General features: G+C 50.7%; 1 protein-coding gene across 1 annotated transcript in view; it reads right to left on the minus strand.

The window, feature by feature from the left end:
- MYO7B (myosin VIIB) overlaps positions 1-16,786 on the minus strand; it is a 79,155-nt gene that overhangs the window by 3,037 nt on the left and 59,332 nt on the right. The window contains exons 38-46 of the mRNA XM_077826215.1: positions 16,254-16,407; positions 12,150-12,305; positions 6,570-6,675; positions 5,963-6,076; positions 3,992-4,079; positions 2,641-2,747; positions 2,130-2,315; positions 1,186-1,302; positions 148-231 (exon numbers count right to left, since the gene is read on the minus strand). Of these exons, the coding sequence (XP_077682341.1) occupies positions 148-231; positions 1,186-1,302; positions 2,130-2,315; positions 2,641-2,747; positions 3,992-4,079; positions 5,963-6,076; positions 6,570-6,675; positions 12,150-12,305; positions 16,254-16,407 (1,112 nt within the window). The remainder of the gene's footprint in view (positions 1-147; positions 232-1,185; positions 1,303-2,129; positions 2,316-2,640; positions 2,748-3,991; positions 4,080-5,962; positions 6,077-6,569; positions 6,676-12,149; positions 12,306-16,253; positions 16,408-16,786) is intronic.

Here is a 16,786-nt window from a genome sequence, read left to right on the forward strand (position 1 = left end):
GATCCAGGTAGAAAGTCCTATCCCTTGTTCCTTAATGGGCCCAGCCAGTGAGGGGATCCCTCGTCAGAGCTGTCAAGGTGAGGTGGCCTGCATTTCCCAGAGAGCCAGACTGCAGCATCCCCCAGGCACTGGAGAAGTGACTCTTACCTTGGTCTTGGGGTGTATTAGCGAGACTCCTTGCTTGTTGACTGCAATCAGTATGATGTCTGGGAAATTTGGCTCGGAGGTTTGCTGGTGATCAGGAACAAAATAAGAGTGTGTTTGTGGAGACGTGAATGACGATTCCTATTAATCGCAGAGAGACATTCAACTTTCCCCACTGTTGTTTACTATCTCTATCAAATTAACACGGAGGCAACAAGCTCGGAAAGTGCCATGTAACCGTTGCCAAGAGTGACTGTTCTAAGACCATACTGAAGACTCGCACAATGGCTGTTTAAAGGCAGATCTCATTTGCTAGCTCTGGGCTATCAGGCAGTAGTTCTCTCACTTTGGTTTGTGGCACACCCTTCCTGGCACTGCACAAACCAAGATGAGTTGAGAGCCAAGCTGGGGGGATGATGGGACGTTGGAGGGGGGCTGCGGTGTGAAAAGGTTAGTAGTGTGCACTGCTGCTGGGGAGGAAAGGAATAGATGGCATCTGGCTGCATTAGGTTGAGGGCAGCAGGACCCAGAACACTGCATTCAGGTTAGGGAGGCACCTACAAAGGGGCTCCAAAGAATATATAATGCAGCAGCCAACCCTGGTCACTGAACACGCTCCTCTCTGCACTGGTTCCTACCAAACACAAGAGTTCAGTTCAAGCACCCCCATGGGGAGTGGCCCTGGATACCTGAGGGGGCACTTCTCCCTGTGCCACCATGGCCCCCTATGACAATTATCTTTCACTGGACAAGGAGAGTGGTGAACAGGACAGAGGAGTCTCATGAGCCAGAGCTTCCCCAGGAGCTGGAACTAGACCACTGACTTGCTCCCACAAGAGGGCAGGGACCACGAACCTCGCCACGTGGAAGGAAATGAGTTTTGCTTTCCCTCACTAATGTGTTCTCACAGTCTCTTCCCCCTCTCTCGCAGGAGGGGTAGGGGCTGGAATAGCTTCCCATTTGGCAGATGATAGCACCCCACCTGGTGCTCCCCTGGCAGAACCATTAGTGCACGCGGAATGAGAAGCCGCCTAGACACACCTTCACTTCGAAGAAGGCTGACCCAAACGTGGGCCACCGGTGGATCAGCTTCAAGAAGGCAACCTTGGCCTCGTCCACCGTTTTGCCCTCATGTTTGCTGTAGGCGCCAAGGATATTCTGTATAGAAAAGGGACACGTACACCCCAGTGAGTGAGAGAGTGGAGACAGGCTTTCCCCCACCCAGGGTTTGTCCTGCAGACATGCACTCACCCATCACACTGCAGGATCAGTCACTTGGCCACATCACCCCAAGGCAGCAAGGGGCACCTATGCCTGCAGGAAGAGGGAGCCCTGGGGTCTCCTGCAGCTGCTATAAGGAAGGAAGGTGGAAATCTCCGAGCAGCTCCTCTTACACAGGTTCCTGCCCTGAACTCCAGCAATGGGAACTGAAGATCCTCCCAGACCAGCAGCTCCTCACCAGGCCTGAGGGAGCCTGAGTGAAGGTCACCTGGCCCAGCAGGTTCCCCAGCTGGGCCTCCAGGCAGCACAGTGGAAAACTCCACCCAGGGCTCCCAGCTCTCCTCCTCCCCTGGGCCTGGGGCAGAGAAAGTGAAGCTCATGTAGGGAGGGGGAGCTCCTAACAGTTCCTATCTGTCCTCTCTCTAGGGGGATGGATGAGACCCTGCAGAAGCAGGTGCCCCAGAGGGACGGCTGAGTCAGGGTGGGAGTCAGACACAGGGGAACTGTTGCCTCCATGAGCAAGTCTCACCTGTCCTACACAAATGTGGCAATTGTGTCAGAGGATTATTTTAGAGAGGATGCAAAATCTGGCTATAAACAGGAACAGAGGGTCTGGCTGCACTTTGAGCTGGCAGCCTGACTCCCAGCTTGAGGAGCTGTCCTCGTGCTAGCTCTCCATGAGCTGGGCATGTAAAAGAGTAGCCGCAGCAGCGTGAGGAGCAGGACCGGCTGGCTGCCTCAAGCACATGTGATGGGACTTTTACCTTCTTCCACTCCTCCAGAGCCATCGCTCGGATCAGATTGTCTGGCACCAACTCCTTCAGCATCTTGGGGATGGCTGCCTGCTGTGATCGGTCCTTGTCAAAACGGACCTTATAAATCAGCCCTGCTATCTGGACAGCTTCCTCTTTGGAGCACTTGTGATATCCTCGCAGATACTTGGGCAGCTCCTGGAAGGCACAAGCAGTGAATCTGTGCAGAATGGTCTGGAGCCAATACAGGCCAGGCCAGGCAGAGACTGTGAAATGGAGATGCAGGCCTCACAGATCAAGCCCCCAGCAAAAGGCCAGCCCTGAAGGGTAACTTGATATTGACAGATGCCAAATTGATTATGTGTTTTAAAATCTGTGTGTGACCCTGGACCTATGATGGTGGCTGCCCTGTCTGAGATGGAGAAATAAATACTCTGGCAGGATCAGGTTCTCCCCTGTATCGCCCTGATCACACTGCATGATATAAGTTCCCTTCCTGGCCATTCCCTAGAGATGTAGTTACCTGGTGGTAATGAAAGATGGAGTCAGCCTTCAGGTCTTTCCCAGGAGTTACAGTCAGCCATAGCTTCCTCATGAAGTACACCTGGTAAGTCACAGCCACAGCAACCCCTACAGGAACAACATTGTCAGTGCTCCCCACGTCATCCTCTTAGGAACTGTAGCCCTTTTGAGTCAATGCTTCTGTCCCCTGGGCCCAGTTCTGATGGGTCCACATGGCTCAGGGCTACTGTACTTTGTAGGTTTGATTTATTTTTAGAAATAACATTAAAGTTACTGACAGATGAAGCCTCTGCTATTGTTGCTGTACTTTGTAGGTTTGATTTATTTTTAGAAATAACATTAAAGTTACTGACAGATGAAGCCTCTGCTGCTGTAGGTTTACAATGGGAGCAAGCTGATGTGATGGAGGGAAGGGAATGACTGTCCCACATGGAGCGGCAAGAAACGCCAGAGCTTCGTGGCTGTGTGTGTTATGCCAGGATCCTAGCCCATCACAGTGAGCAATTCCTGCCACCTCTCCTACCAAGCATTCACTGGCAGCTGCCTTTGCGAGAGGAGATGCTGATTTTAGGTGCCTGTATTTGATCCCTCCGGCCTGATGTTCCGAAGTGCTAACAGGCACATCTCCTGGTAACTCTAACTCAACAGGCTTGGCTGCTCAGCGCTTCAGACAATGGGTGTCTCCAAACGGGTGTCTCCCAGGTGTCTCCAAACGAGCAACTGAGAGTCAGTGGCCACATTTGGCAATTTTGACCCTAGTTCTTTGGAGAAATTAGCAAGAAAAGTGGGTGGAATTTGAGTTGAACCCAAATTTCGAATTACAAGTTTAGGTGGGGGAGGGGGACAATTATAATCAGATTTAACCCCATAAATGCTTTCCCTAAACAATACAACAAGATAACATGGGCTCAGATATTAAACTGGCTGCCAGAATAATCCACGTAACAAGCTGCTAATGAAGCAAGGAACTGAATTATATTGAGAGTCTGTGTAATATTTGATGCGTGTACCTGATGACATCGGGTGTGGCAATGCACGAGTTGCAGACTGTGACTTGCAATCATCAGATCCACGAGTCAGCACGTTACAGATGCAGAAACTCAAATGTATCAACATCAGCCACAGCTACCCCCCCCCCCCACAGTCTTTAACAGCCCTGTCCTTGCTGCTCCAGGTCAGCTGGTTCCTAGTACCGTGGCAAGCGACACCAACGGTGCACACGAACACCATGCCAGAAATGGGTTTTACCAGCCCACCAGTCAGACGTTCACAAAGGATGAATAGATCCTGCTTTGCACCCACTGCTCTGCCAAAGATGAACACAGCCACCAAGAGTAGATCCCTTTCCTTACCATCTTTCCCTGGCTTGTTCTTCCGAGTCCAGTCAGTCACCTGCCGTAAGGAGTCAAAGAAGTAGTCGGCTTCATTCTGACTGATTACCTGCAAGACGCAGAGCAATGGGAGGAAGGAAATTGCATCACCCAGAGTCCCTGCCAACAGTACGGACAACGAGAGCACAGACATGGAGGGGAAGTATCAGAGGCAAAGGGAAATGAGAGGAGAGATTTGGGGGAGAATAGGAGGAAGGCTAATGGAAGTGTCCTTCCCTCCCTGGAGTTTTACTCTGTTGCCATTCTTTTCTTCCCTCCTCCCTGGCTGCTTGCCCTTAACACAGATAGAAGCTGCCTACCCTGTTCTCAGCCAACTCCTGCTGCTGCAGTATTGGCAGACACAGGGCTCCTCTCTCCTGGAGCTCAGTGCTTTGCAGACGATCTATTCCTCCTGGTGCACAAAGATCAAATGGCACCAGAAGGAGAAGGAACACCTGCTGGACTGCCAGCGCCAACAGCCTGGCTTCAGCTTGAGCCGGAGGGGCTTTTGGGGGATAAGCTTATTCAAGGGAGGTATTGAGCACCCACCATCACAATGGAAGCCAACTGGAGTTACAGGCCAACACCTCACAGGGTCCGACCCTAAGCATGGAAAAGATCTGAACCCAGCAGTGTGCAGTAAGTGATCTTTCCCCTCCTGATACTGGAGTGGTGGCCAAGGAGCAGCCTAAGGGGCAAGTGTGGCCCTCAATATTCTCCCCTTCTGTCCCCAACTGCTCATCTTCACATAGGGATGTTACCCACAGAGACCACAGAGACCACAGATCCCAAACCACCATGCACCTTCATATAGTCATGGAAACATAGGGCTGGAAGGGACATCGGAAGGCCTTCAAGGACAGCCTCCTGTGCTGAGGCAGGACCAAGTAAATCCAGACCATCCTTGATAGGTGTTTGTCCAACCTGTTCTTAAACCTCCAATGATGGGGGATTGCACATTCTCCTTTGGAAATCTATTCTAGTGCTTAACTATCCTTATAGTTAGAGAGTTTTTCCTAATATCTAACCTCAATCTCCCTTGCTGCAGAGTAAGTCCATTACTACTACTACTCCTACCTTCAGGGGACATGGAGAACAATTGATCACCATCCTCTGTATAACAACCCTTCATATATTTGAAGACTTATCAGCTCCCCCCTCCATCCTCTTCGCTCCAGACTAAACATGCCCAGTCTTTTTAGCCTTTCCTCATAGGTCAGGTTTTCTAAACCTTTCATCATTTTTTTTTTTTTTTTTTGGTTCTCTTCTGGAATCTCTCCAACTTGTCCCCTAAAATGTGGTGCCCAGAACTGGACACTACTCCAGCTAAGGCCTCACCAGTGCTGAGTAAAGCAGGACAGTGCTGAGTAAAGCAGGAGTAAACCTCCTGTGTTTTACATATGGCAATTCGGTTAATATGCCCCACAATGATATTAGCCTTTTTTGTAATTGCACATTGACTCATATTCAATTTGCGATCCCCGGCTACCTCTGTTACCCTTTTCAGCAGTATCACTGCCTAGCCAGCTATTCCCCATTTTTCAGCTGTGCATTTGATTTTTTTCCTTCCGAAGTGAAGTACTTTGCACTTGGCTTTATTGAATTTCATCTTGTTGATTTCAGACCAATTCTCTAATTTGTCAAGATCATTGTGAATTCTAATCCCATCCTCCAAAGCGCTTGCAACCTTTCCCAGCTGGGTGTCATCTGCAAATTTTATTAGCATATTCTCCACTCCATTATCCAAGTCATTAGTGAAACTGTTAGTTGTGAATTAAGATGCAGCATTATGCCCTGGAAGTTCTTGTCTCTGCAGCTCATGTCCCCAGAGTAAAGGGGAAAGTAGCAATAATCTGCTCCCTTATTTGTGGCCCCGGCTCCTGGCAGCCAAGGGGGCTACCTCAGGGAGGCTTCCCTGCCACGCTCCATCCTAGCACATCGGAGCAGAGTTACCTTGTCTGCGATCTTGACAAAGAGGCTGAATCCTTCCCAGGAGCTCAGCTGCAGTTTGGAGGCAATGGTCTGACACAGGTTCCGGATTCTGGTGTTTGTCCCCACCTCAAACACCTAAAACATAACAGAAGCCCTGATGGAATGCGACTGGGAAGAAAGGGGTGCTTAGAGCCAACAGATTCAGCTGTGCTGACAATTCAGAACTCTCTGTGGGTCTAGGCCAGTGGTGAGCTACCTGTAGCCCATCAGGGTAATCCGCTGGCGGGCCATCAGATAGTTTGTTTACATTGACTGTCTGCAGGCACGGCCCCCTGCAGCTCTCAGTGGCCGCGGTTCGCCATTCCCGGTCACTGGGAGCTGTGGGCAGCCGTGCCTGCAGATGGTCAATGTAAACAAACTGTCTCGCAACCTGCCAGCGGATTACCCTGATGGGCTGCGTGCAGCCCGTGGACCGCAGGTTGCCCACCACTGATCTAGGTGGATCTTATGAACCAAACAAAGAGTGCAATTCAGCCACCGTTCTGCACAGAGCAGCACCATATTCCATTGAAAAGTGGCCCTACATGAATCAAAGAAGTCAAGGGTGGGAGAAAGAGGGAGTTCTCACCTGCTCTGTATTGTTAGGGAAGCAAACCTTGTGTGAGATCTTGGTGATGTTCTGCTGGATGGCCTCCACCTCCACGTTATGGGGAGCCCACTTCCGAGAGCCATTCCTGGAAAACAACAACCCAAGGCACTTCAGAGCTGGGTATTCATTCATCCCCCTGGGGAGCTGCAGAGTGAGATTAATCTGACGCAGAGACCCCAGCACTCTGGCTTTGCAAAAGGAGACGTTCCCATTGCACCTCTGGCCCTAAAGCACGTTACATATATTAACAGGGCAAGGATGTGCGGGTTGATTGGAACATCCATTAAAAAGCCATTCTACTCTGAAAAGTGGCTAGATAAAAATGGCATTTGTGTGTATTCAGCATTGTAGCTCCTGTCTTTAATGGCTAACATAATTTTTTCCTCCTGTTTGCGAGAAGATGGCGAGGGAGCTAGATTCTATTCTGCTTCACGTATTGTCAACAGAATTTTAACTGAGATTCCGATGCAGAATCTTTAATACAGCTGATGATGCAGGTGCCAGCAAGCCCCCAGCTTGGAAGGGCTGTTAGAAGCATTATGTTTTTACCTGTCAACTGAGCAGGGTTGGTGTGGAAGTGTATTCCACAATGCCAGTTTCACACAGTCACACTACAGGTAGAGCTACACTTTAAGGTAAGGGGAGATGGGTCTGACTCAGTCCAGACCTCCACAGAGGCACAGGAGGGACAAAGCTAGCCCATTATTTTAGGGTGCTGCTATTTTCTCTGTTTCCTGCACTTTGTGGAGTAGCTCAGGTAGGGGGAGAAGCGGGGCAGACCAGGCTTGCTGTGGCCAGCCAGATCAATGGGGAGGCGTGGGATGGGGGGGACCCACAGTGACTTAGAGAAGAATTTGGCCTCGCCTCTGACCCAGCATACAGAGTTATTTTTGGTTGTTTCTATAACCTCATTTCTTCTAATTTAGTAATGTGAATTTCAGTTAGGGAGGGGAAAACCGAACCTAACATTTGCTTAACAGCACTGCTGTTGATAGGTGACCCTGTTCAGCTCACCAGGATTCAGTCATTCTCAGTGTGAGTACTGGGAGGGGTATCTGGGGCCTCTCTCGAGGTGCGGGGGGGCAGTATCGCTGTCTGTCATGGTGGCAGGGCAGCTGGCACAGACCCAGGGACTCAGCACCAGCCGTTAGTTAGCACCTCCCTGCTGAGAGCTGGAGCCTGGGTGGATAGGAACCACTCAGTTGCGGATGAAGGGGCAGGACCAGGGGTGAGCTGGAGCCGGTTCGCACCGGTTCACTAGAACCGGTTGTTAAATTTAGAAGCCCTTTTAGAACCGGTTGTCCTGCGAGGGCTCTAAATTCTAAATTTAACAACCGGCCAAAAGTGGTGTTTTAGGCGCCGACTCCATGGGTGCTCCAGGGCTGGGCAGCTTCCCGTGCCCAGCCCCAGCTCACCTCCGCTCTGCCTCCTCCCCTGAACGTGTTGCCCCCTCTCTGCTTCTCCGCCCCCCCACCCCGGCTTCCCGCAAATCAGCTGTTCGCGCGGGAAGCCTGGGAGGGCTGAGAAGCAAGCGGCGGCTTCGCCCTCAGGCCCAGGGAGGCGGAGGCGGAGCGGAGGTGAGCTGGGGCAGGGGGGGTGTAAGGAGGGCCGTCCGCACCACAGCAGGTAACCCGGAGGGCGCAGGGGAACCGCTCCCCGCCCCAGCTCGCCTCTGCCTCTGCCTCCCTGGGCCTGAGGGCGAAGCCGCCGCTTGCTTTTCAGCCCTCCCAGGCTTCCCGCGCGAACAGCTGACTCATGGGTAGCCGGGGGCGGAGAAGCAGAGCGTGGCGGCGCATTCAGGGGAGGAGGCGGAAGTGAAGTGAGTTGGGGCCGGGCGCGGGGCAGGGCGGGGAACTGCCGGTGGGTGCTCTGCACCCACCAAATTTTCCCCGTGGGTGCTCCAGCCCTGGAGCACCCATGGAGTCGGTGCCTAAGGCGCCACTTTTGATGTGATCAGTGGGGGGAGTGGCCGCTCCCCCTGCTCCCCCACTAGCTACGCTACCCTGCCCCTAGGAGCCAGAGGGACCTGCCGGATGTTTCCTGGGAGCCGCCCCAGGTAAGCACCACCGGGACTCCTCACCTCGCCTCCCAGCAGGTACCTCTGGCTCTTAGGGGCAGGGTGGGCACCCACTACAGTGGCCCACGAGACCCTCCTGCCCGGTTCTGGGGGCAGTCAGGGGACAGGGGAGGGGGATGGACGGGGCAGGGGTCCTGGGGAGGGGGGGGTGTCAAGGAACATGGGGGGTTTGATGGGGCACGAATCCCAGGGGGCAGGGGTGGGCCACAACCCCCTCATGGGGTGAGGAGGGAACCGGTTGTTAAGATTTTGGCAGCTCATCACTGGGAAGGACCAATGAGGAGGCTCTTTCTGAGCTACCATGTCTGCTCTGCAAAACACCCGGATATTACCTCTTATTTGAAAAATGCACTGAGACAGAGTGTGGAGGATCAAACAAGAGGCAATGTTTGGGAAAACCTGGATGTATGGTAACCCTAGGTGGGGAGGAAAGGTACCCCGAGCACCCACTGGGATGCCGGTGCTGGTTTTCCCCATCCAGGAGCCATGGCATGAAGGTGCTGCCCTGGAGGACCAGAGATAGTCCCAGAAGCCCAGTTTGGCTCCACCTCCCCAGAGTTTAGGGGAGTCTTAGGAAGCCCACCTTCCCTGTGGGCTGGTGGGAGAAGAATCAGCACTGACAGAGCAGACAGGCCACAGGGAGGGAGGAAGTGTCTGGCCATCTTTAATATGAGGAGAAAAAACAGCCTCTGAAACATACATGCTCTGGTCCCCCCCCACCCCACTCTCTGGGCAACTTAATGGAGGCCATCTTCATTTAATAAAAAGCTGCTTTTCCCGGCTAAAGAAACTCTGTCTAGCTGAGCAGTGCCCTGTGGAAGGACGGCACACTATGGGGGGAGGCAGGAGACTTTCAGTACCTCAGAAGACAAGGCAATGAATAGCTTTCCTGCCCTGGTGTCAATCAGGCAATTTAAAGGCAAATTCACTTTGCAGTGGCGTTTCCCCTAACTGTACAATGCCACCCACTGAGAGCGGGCAACGCAGCCAAGTTAGCATTCCGACCGAGTCTGGGCCAGGGAAGGTAGGGGGAAGGGACTAGACACGGGGGGAAGACGAGCTGGAAGGGAGAAACAGTCAGGAAGAAAGTCTCCTTGGAACAAACAGCTGGAACAACCAGGGTCAGGATGAACTGGGGCTGGAGCACGTAAGGAGCTCACACCAGCCGGGAAAGGGGGAAGCTGTCTGTGACACTGGCAGGCCAGGCGCCAGCTCTTGCCCAGGCTGCAGCCATTTGCTAAGAAGTAACAAACGCATAGCTGGAGACCAGACTCGTTCCCTTATCTGTTTGTTTTGCTCAAAATAGGAAATAGTCATATAAGAATGTAGTTAGTGTTCAGACTCTATGAAATGCTTGTAAGTTGCTGCATGCATTAATCTCACTTGCAATGTCAGTATTCTGTGCTATAAGGAAATGTGTTACAACTTCGAAAATATTTGCTCTGAGCTTGTGAACCCCTTTCTCCCCTCTGCCCAGCTAGAAGGACTGTCAAAATCAGATGGGCCATCCAGGAGCGTGCAATACAAAGGATTGGTTAATGGCCCTATTGCATCTGGAAAATGCTACGTGCACAGAAGCTCATCCTGAGGACTTGGAAGCTGAATGAAGGAAATAAAGTCACAGGAAAATTTTCCATCTTTTTGGCTGTTTGAATTCTGACAGGGCCAGAAACTCTAAACTGAAGCCAGAGCTCCCCAAGGGCTGCGTCTTTGGTCCGCCCTGAAAGATACTTTGAATTGACAAGTTACAACTCTGGCCCTCTTAGGATTTAGACAGTAACTCATTGGTGTGTGTATATATTTGCTTGCTTTAACCTGTAAATAACTCATTTCTTTTTCCTAGTTAATAACCCTTTAGCTAGTTTATTACAGGATTGGCTACAGGCGTTCTCTTTGGTGTAGGATCTAGATACCAGTTGATCTGTTGGCACAGTTGGTCAGTGACTGGTCTCTTGGGACTGGAAGCAATCTGAATGTGGTGTGATTGTTTTGGTGTAAGTGACCATTCATCACTAAGTTAAATTTGTCCGGGTGGCAAGATAGATTGGAGAGACTCCATGGTAAGACTGTTATAGTGACCCAGGAGGTCACATTTGTTACTGGCTTGGTGTAATCTAATTATAGAACATCACATCAGATTGGGGTGTCTTGCCCTGCTTTGGACAGTCTGCCCTCAGGTAGGCACTCTCAGTCATGAGTCACTCCAGACAGTATGACAATTAAACTTACATATGTTCATATAACATGGAATGCAGACATGTCAAGCTATAGACCTGATTGACACTGATGCCACAGCACCAACTCACTGCAGAGACAGGTCGAGTAACTCAGAGCAGCTCTAGAGGAAACCAGTGAGACCTTCCCCCTCAGCTATCGTGATCCTACCAGCCACTTCAGTTTCTGTGATAGGCCCTCGTCACATTCATGACACCAACCAAAAGAGGATTTCAATCCCTCCCGCTTGTTGTATGTGGGCTTTGCTCTCAGCTCTTGTGGTTTTTCCGAGGGGCTGAGAGGCAGAGGACAGACGTATGCACACATGGCAGTCCACATTAGGTTGCTAGTGCTCTGGAGCGCTAAGGGAAGCAGACCAACGCTGACAACAATGCTCCATGCTAAGGGGCATGTCAGGGTGAAGCAGGGCATGATCTTAGCCCTGTTTCCCCCTCACAATGCATCAGCTTTTGGCTGCAGAGCAGTATTTCTGTACCTGCTGTACACCTAAGCACCCTGCCCCGTCAGTACACCAGAGGTATTGTGAGCCTGATACCCCATTGCTCTGCCCCCATGTCACTCAGACCAGTGCAGAATGGGTGTAACTGTAACACAACCCAGTGAGAATGAGAATTGCATTGGTGTAGATGACCAGGCAGGGTGCAAGATACTGGTGCATCTAGCGTCTCTACTGAGCAGGATGTATGCTGCCAGGAGCCCCACTCAGATGTTGCTGCTTTTCTCAGCACGGTTCTGGTTCACAGAGCCATATTTACACACTGTGTGACTCCATCAGCTTCACTGGAGTCTCAGCATAATGAATTTAACCCAATATTTTACCTGCAAAGGAGGAGGGGGCATACACTGAGTTTACTGTCTGGATACCACAGAATCAAAACACACCCTCATTTCCAGGTGAAGGGTGGAATGATTCCTGTATGATGCGGGGAATCCTAAAAGGGGATCTCAGTGTTGTCCACTCTTGCAATTTTATCAAAAGTCTCACAATATTTGATGTTTTTCATAAAGCCTCAGCTCCTGGAGTCATGTGATTCTGTGAGAATCTCAGCTTCCATTTAAAAGCTTCTAGCCCTCATGGTTGTGAATGTGACTTGTGTGCTCCCTAATGGCTCTGAATTCAGAAGGCAAAGAAAAAACCCAAAATTGTCATTTAAAAAAACCCAACCTCTTATGATTTTTAACCCCATCTCAGGATGTTGGGGGTCTGACTCATGATTTTTGAGCTCGTGTGGTTGTCAGTTGTTTACCTCATTACCCTCTGAATTCTCCGGCTGCAGTCCAGAGCCAGGGTCTCTTTCTGACGAGTCTCGATGAACTTCTGGGCATGTTTCAGCAATGATTTGCTGGGAGGGAAGAGGCCGGTGCAGAGCCAGAGTAACTGCCAGCCACTGTTCACACTGTACCTGCAAACACAAAACAGCAGAGCTAGTGTCTGATGGATCCTCCTCAAACCATGCAATAGCTACAGAAAAGAGAAGCCCTGTGTAGAAATATGGCCCCACAATAGAGCACTGTGTCACTCCCAGTAAGAGGAGCAAATCACCAGAGCCTGCATGCAGAACCCAGCAGGCTATTGCTGTACAATGGCAGAGAAGATCATGCTAAATCCAGGCTGATGAATTATTCATGACAGTTGCAAATCTCATGAATAATAATGAGCTCCAGCTTCAAGACTATTGTGGCAGCTGAATCCCTGGGGCCTTCTCCTGCAAAGCCATTGGGTGCTCATGTTCATGCAGTGCTACCAACTCACATTTATTTGGATTGTGTTAAGTATTTTTTGTAGCAGATTGTTTGCATTCATCTTCCGCCAGCTGCGCCCCATTGCCCATAACAAAGGAATGCATAGGTGCTGGAACTAGGACTGCTGGGGGTGCTGCAGCACCCCCTGGCTTGAAGTAGTTTCTATTATACGCAGGGTTTACAGTTTGGTTCAGTAGCTCTCAGCACCCCCACTACACAAATTGTTCCAGCACTTCTGCAGGCACTCGCCTTGCAGTTGATTTTTCTGAACATACAATTCTACTCTGAAAAGGGATGGTATAAATGGCATGGTGGGGTTCCATAATTATCTCCCAGTGACTCTCGATCAAATTTGCTCAATTCACGTATATCTAATCTCCAGCCCTGCAAACTGTTAGTCGCTGTGGGGTCTTCTGGCTTGTGCAGCACCACCAGTAACAATGGTTCTGCAGCTGGAACTCTGTTGATGAGGCCAGAAGCAGAACAGATTCCAGTCACAGTGATGGCTCTGAACTGCTAAGTCATGAGCCAGTTTGGTCAGTGTAGGAAGTAGATCTGACCCTTTTACACAGTCACTTTTCTGAGGGCCAGATTTTGATTGCAGCTACACCAGTATAAATCTGGAGAATCTTCAGTAATAAATGTTTCTGACTTTACACCCATGTAAATGAGGGCAGAATTTGGTCCATAGTGCACCAGTCTGGGAAGGATATAACATTTGTTTCCCTTGCTGTTCCAATGAAAATATGCTCAAATAGCCATGTTTTAGGGATTGTTATTTCCACCCCAGTGACACAGTGGATAATCACTAGGGCTAAAGTGGTGGAATGAAGGAGGAACTGCACTGGTATCATGATTAGAAATCCTGCATTAATACCATTTGTAATGAGAGAGTGTGGTCTTTGAGACTGACAAGGAGGGAACCCTGCCCATTCCCTCATGAATGGAGCCAGGACACCCACAACTGCCCCACCAGAAGCAGAGGGGTGGGACAGGAAGTATAAAGGGCGGGCCCTCTAGCTCAGTTGGGCTGGAATCACTGGAGGAGGTGGATGCCTCTTGCTTGCTGCTGGGGCTCGAGCCTGAGAGAGACCTTAACAGCACTGAGGACCCAGAGGCGCTGCCTGATGCCAGGGATGCTGAGAAGTTGCTGGGACTGCTGTTAGCAGTATATCCCAGGGAGACTGAGGACAACCCCAACGCACAGGTACAGCATGAGAAGAGTGTAGGAAGTAGCTCAGGGACACCAGACTCTACTCTGGTTGTGGTATTACCTAAGTACTGGTCAGTGTGTTGCGGTAGGATCCCCATTGACCCAGTGGAGTAGGGTGGGCTGGGGTTCCCCTACCCCCTGAAATCCCGTCCCAGGGGTGGTAACTTCCCCATCTTAGGCCAAGAGGCCTGCATTTGTCTGCCATCTGCATGAGCCCCTAGCTGTGTGGCACGGTGCCCTGCCTGCAGCCAGAGCCCTGGACTACCTGCCACTTGGCCCTGCCTAGAGGGCCAGAGCTTTAGAGACTGCTAAATCTCCCAATAATCCTTGCCTAGAGAGGGACCTGAGAGTGAGGGGGTGTGGCCTTTGAGATTGACAGGGAGGGACAGGCACCCACTCCTACACCATTATACAGCTATTTGTATGCGAAGTACACCACCATTCCACTTGCAGCACCATCATGGTAAAGCACATGCCCAGATGGAAGAGTCAGTTCTGACTGGTGCACTGATGCAACGCTGCAGGCTGGCAAACCCTGTTTGTTGGTGAAATAATTAATAATAATAATACTCTGCACTTGTATAGCAATCCTTTCTATGAGATTGAGCCATACGACACCCCTGAGAAATAGGTAACTCTAACTACAATTTTAAAGATGGGGAAACTGAGGCACAGCTTGATTCAGAGACTTCTTCATTGTCACGCTGCAAGCCAGATGCAGTCAAGAAGAGAACCTAGAACTCCTGCCTGCCTGTTTCATCCTCTAACCACTAGATCATGCTGCCTTGCTCCCTTCCAAAGTGATCTGGTTTGATCATTATGCCTTGTGTAATTTTTAAATCCTTTATGAGCAGTGTTCTAAGTGGCACCAATGAGCTCTGAAGGGAGTTGTGCCCAGCCTGCCTGGATGGACTGCCATGGTGCGGGGTCTAGGTGTAATGTGTTGTCTTGACAGCCTGCAGTTCTAGAAACCACAATAACACTGTGGTACTGACTGTGATCCATGGAATGTCACCAGTGGTTATAACTGTGAGGCCAAATGTTAACCTAGAAACAGTTTAGACTTACAAGCTATTTACATGACAATGAGGTGTAGGCAAATCCCTGCCCCAAGATAGCAAACCATCTCTAGTGCATGCTGTGTATTTGTTTGTTCTGAAATGGTTATTCTTGCCTATGTTCGTACATTCCACTTATCACACTGGAACGTGATTCTGACCCATCACTGATGACTGCTACTAGAGGAAACAGTAGCAGTAAGAGTCTCTCCCTGCCAGACAAGGAATGTAACAGAATGTGTTGCTCTCACATGTATTAATCTTGTTTTTGTTTTATACAACAGCCTCCTGAGCCACTCTCTCTGGGACAGGAAGCTGCTGGGTCTTATGCTTGGGGGGCTGCTTTCACATCTCATGGGGCCTTGTTCTCAAACCTGCTCCGCCCCCAGCAGCTCACCATGTAGATCTCTTTGGAAAACCTAGCCACTAACTCTGATGCCTAAATGGGAGCTGAGCTCTCTTGACAGTCTGGCCCCAGGTGTATTGCCTCTGCCCACCCTGATCTGCTAATGATGCCAGACTCAGTGAATCTCTTGCTGCTTTGTTGCACAGACTTCTCCATACCTTGTTTCCTGCAGCTCCCTGCACGTGGAATGTCCTCCCTGGACCAGGAGACCCCTCCTCATTCAAATCCCCTCACTCCTTTAGGACCTGTTTCTGTCCTGACTCCACAAAGTGAGTCAGCATGACAAAACCTTAGTGCTGTGACCCATCCTTCCCATCTTGCCCCACTCTGCTGTCTTGTTGCCCTGAGTCCTGTCTGAGACTCCACTGCAAGCTCTTTGGGCAGGGAGCCTGTGCCATTCATCTATTCTGCAAGGCGCTGTAAAGTAATACATAACAATCAGAATGAGGGGAAGCCAACAGAAGATCCAGTGACAACCGTGTGCTAACATGACCCTTACAGCAGGGAAGCTAAACTTGGTGGGGGGCTGGATGGGAAGGCGGAGGGGGACAAACTATTCTCTAATATAATGGTTATAAAGGCACACAAGACCCACGTATCTCCATTCACAGCTACATAGCCAGCACTGAGGGGAAAAGGCTCCCCTCTCACTCCCCTGCACAGACAGCCACAGTCTCCGAGGGAGTAAACCTGCAGACAGTGCTAGCATCTCAAGAAGGGATGGGGCCACAGTTACATCTGCTCCCCACAAGCACCAGCCAATAGTGCTGAGAGGGGAGGGTGCCCATCGCACCAGGGTGCTGCTCCTGCAGACATTCCCTCCCACTACAGCTGCTGCAGGAATTCCAGCTCGCTGCAGCTCCCCAGATCTTGGATTGGAATCACCCGTCATGTACTGGAGGATGGGGCCAGATGCACACGGGCCTGGTACCTGTTGCTGTTCTCGGTCAGCTGTTTCATGATCTGACAATAGATCTCATCCCGCAGCACCTCCTCCTGGATAGCTGCCACAAATATCTGGTCAGTGAGCTCCACGGAGGACCGTGCCTGTTTTGAGGGGTAGTCCCCCATGAACTTCATGATGGGTGAAGGCACAGTTAAGGACTGTCCGCATGGGACAGACACATAATCAGCAGAGACTTGGGGCAAATCCTGGCCATGGTGCTGGGCGTTACTTCATTGCCAGTCAAGCAATAGATACATGAGGCCCAGTCATATCCCCTGGCTGTGCCTCCCACTGGAACCTACCCCTTCTCTTCCCAGCATAGCCACCACCAAGTTAGGACCTGTGCTTGCTTTTACAGTCACCATTAACTGCATGGATTTGTCACCCTCTCTACCAGAATGCCTCTCCTGGGATTATTCCACAGGGGTTCTTGGGAGACTCCTGGTGTGTATTGGTGAGAGGAACCCTGTTCTGTTCCTTGTACCTTCTCCACAAGCACCGTCCTTTCAGTTGCATGA

This window comes from Eretmochelys imbricata, chromosome 9 (assembly GCF_965152235.1).
Source record: "Eretmochelys imbricata isolate rEreImb1 chromosome 9, rEreImb1.hap1, whole genome shotgun sequence".
Lineage (NCBI taxonomy): Eukaryota > Metazoa > Chordata > Testudines > Cheloniidae > Eretmochelys > Eretmochelys imbricata.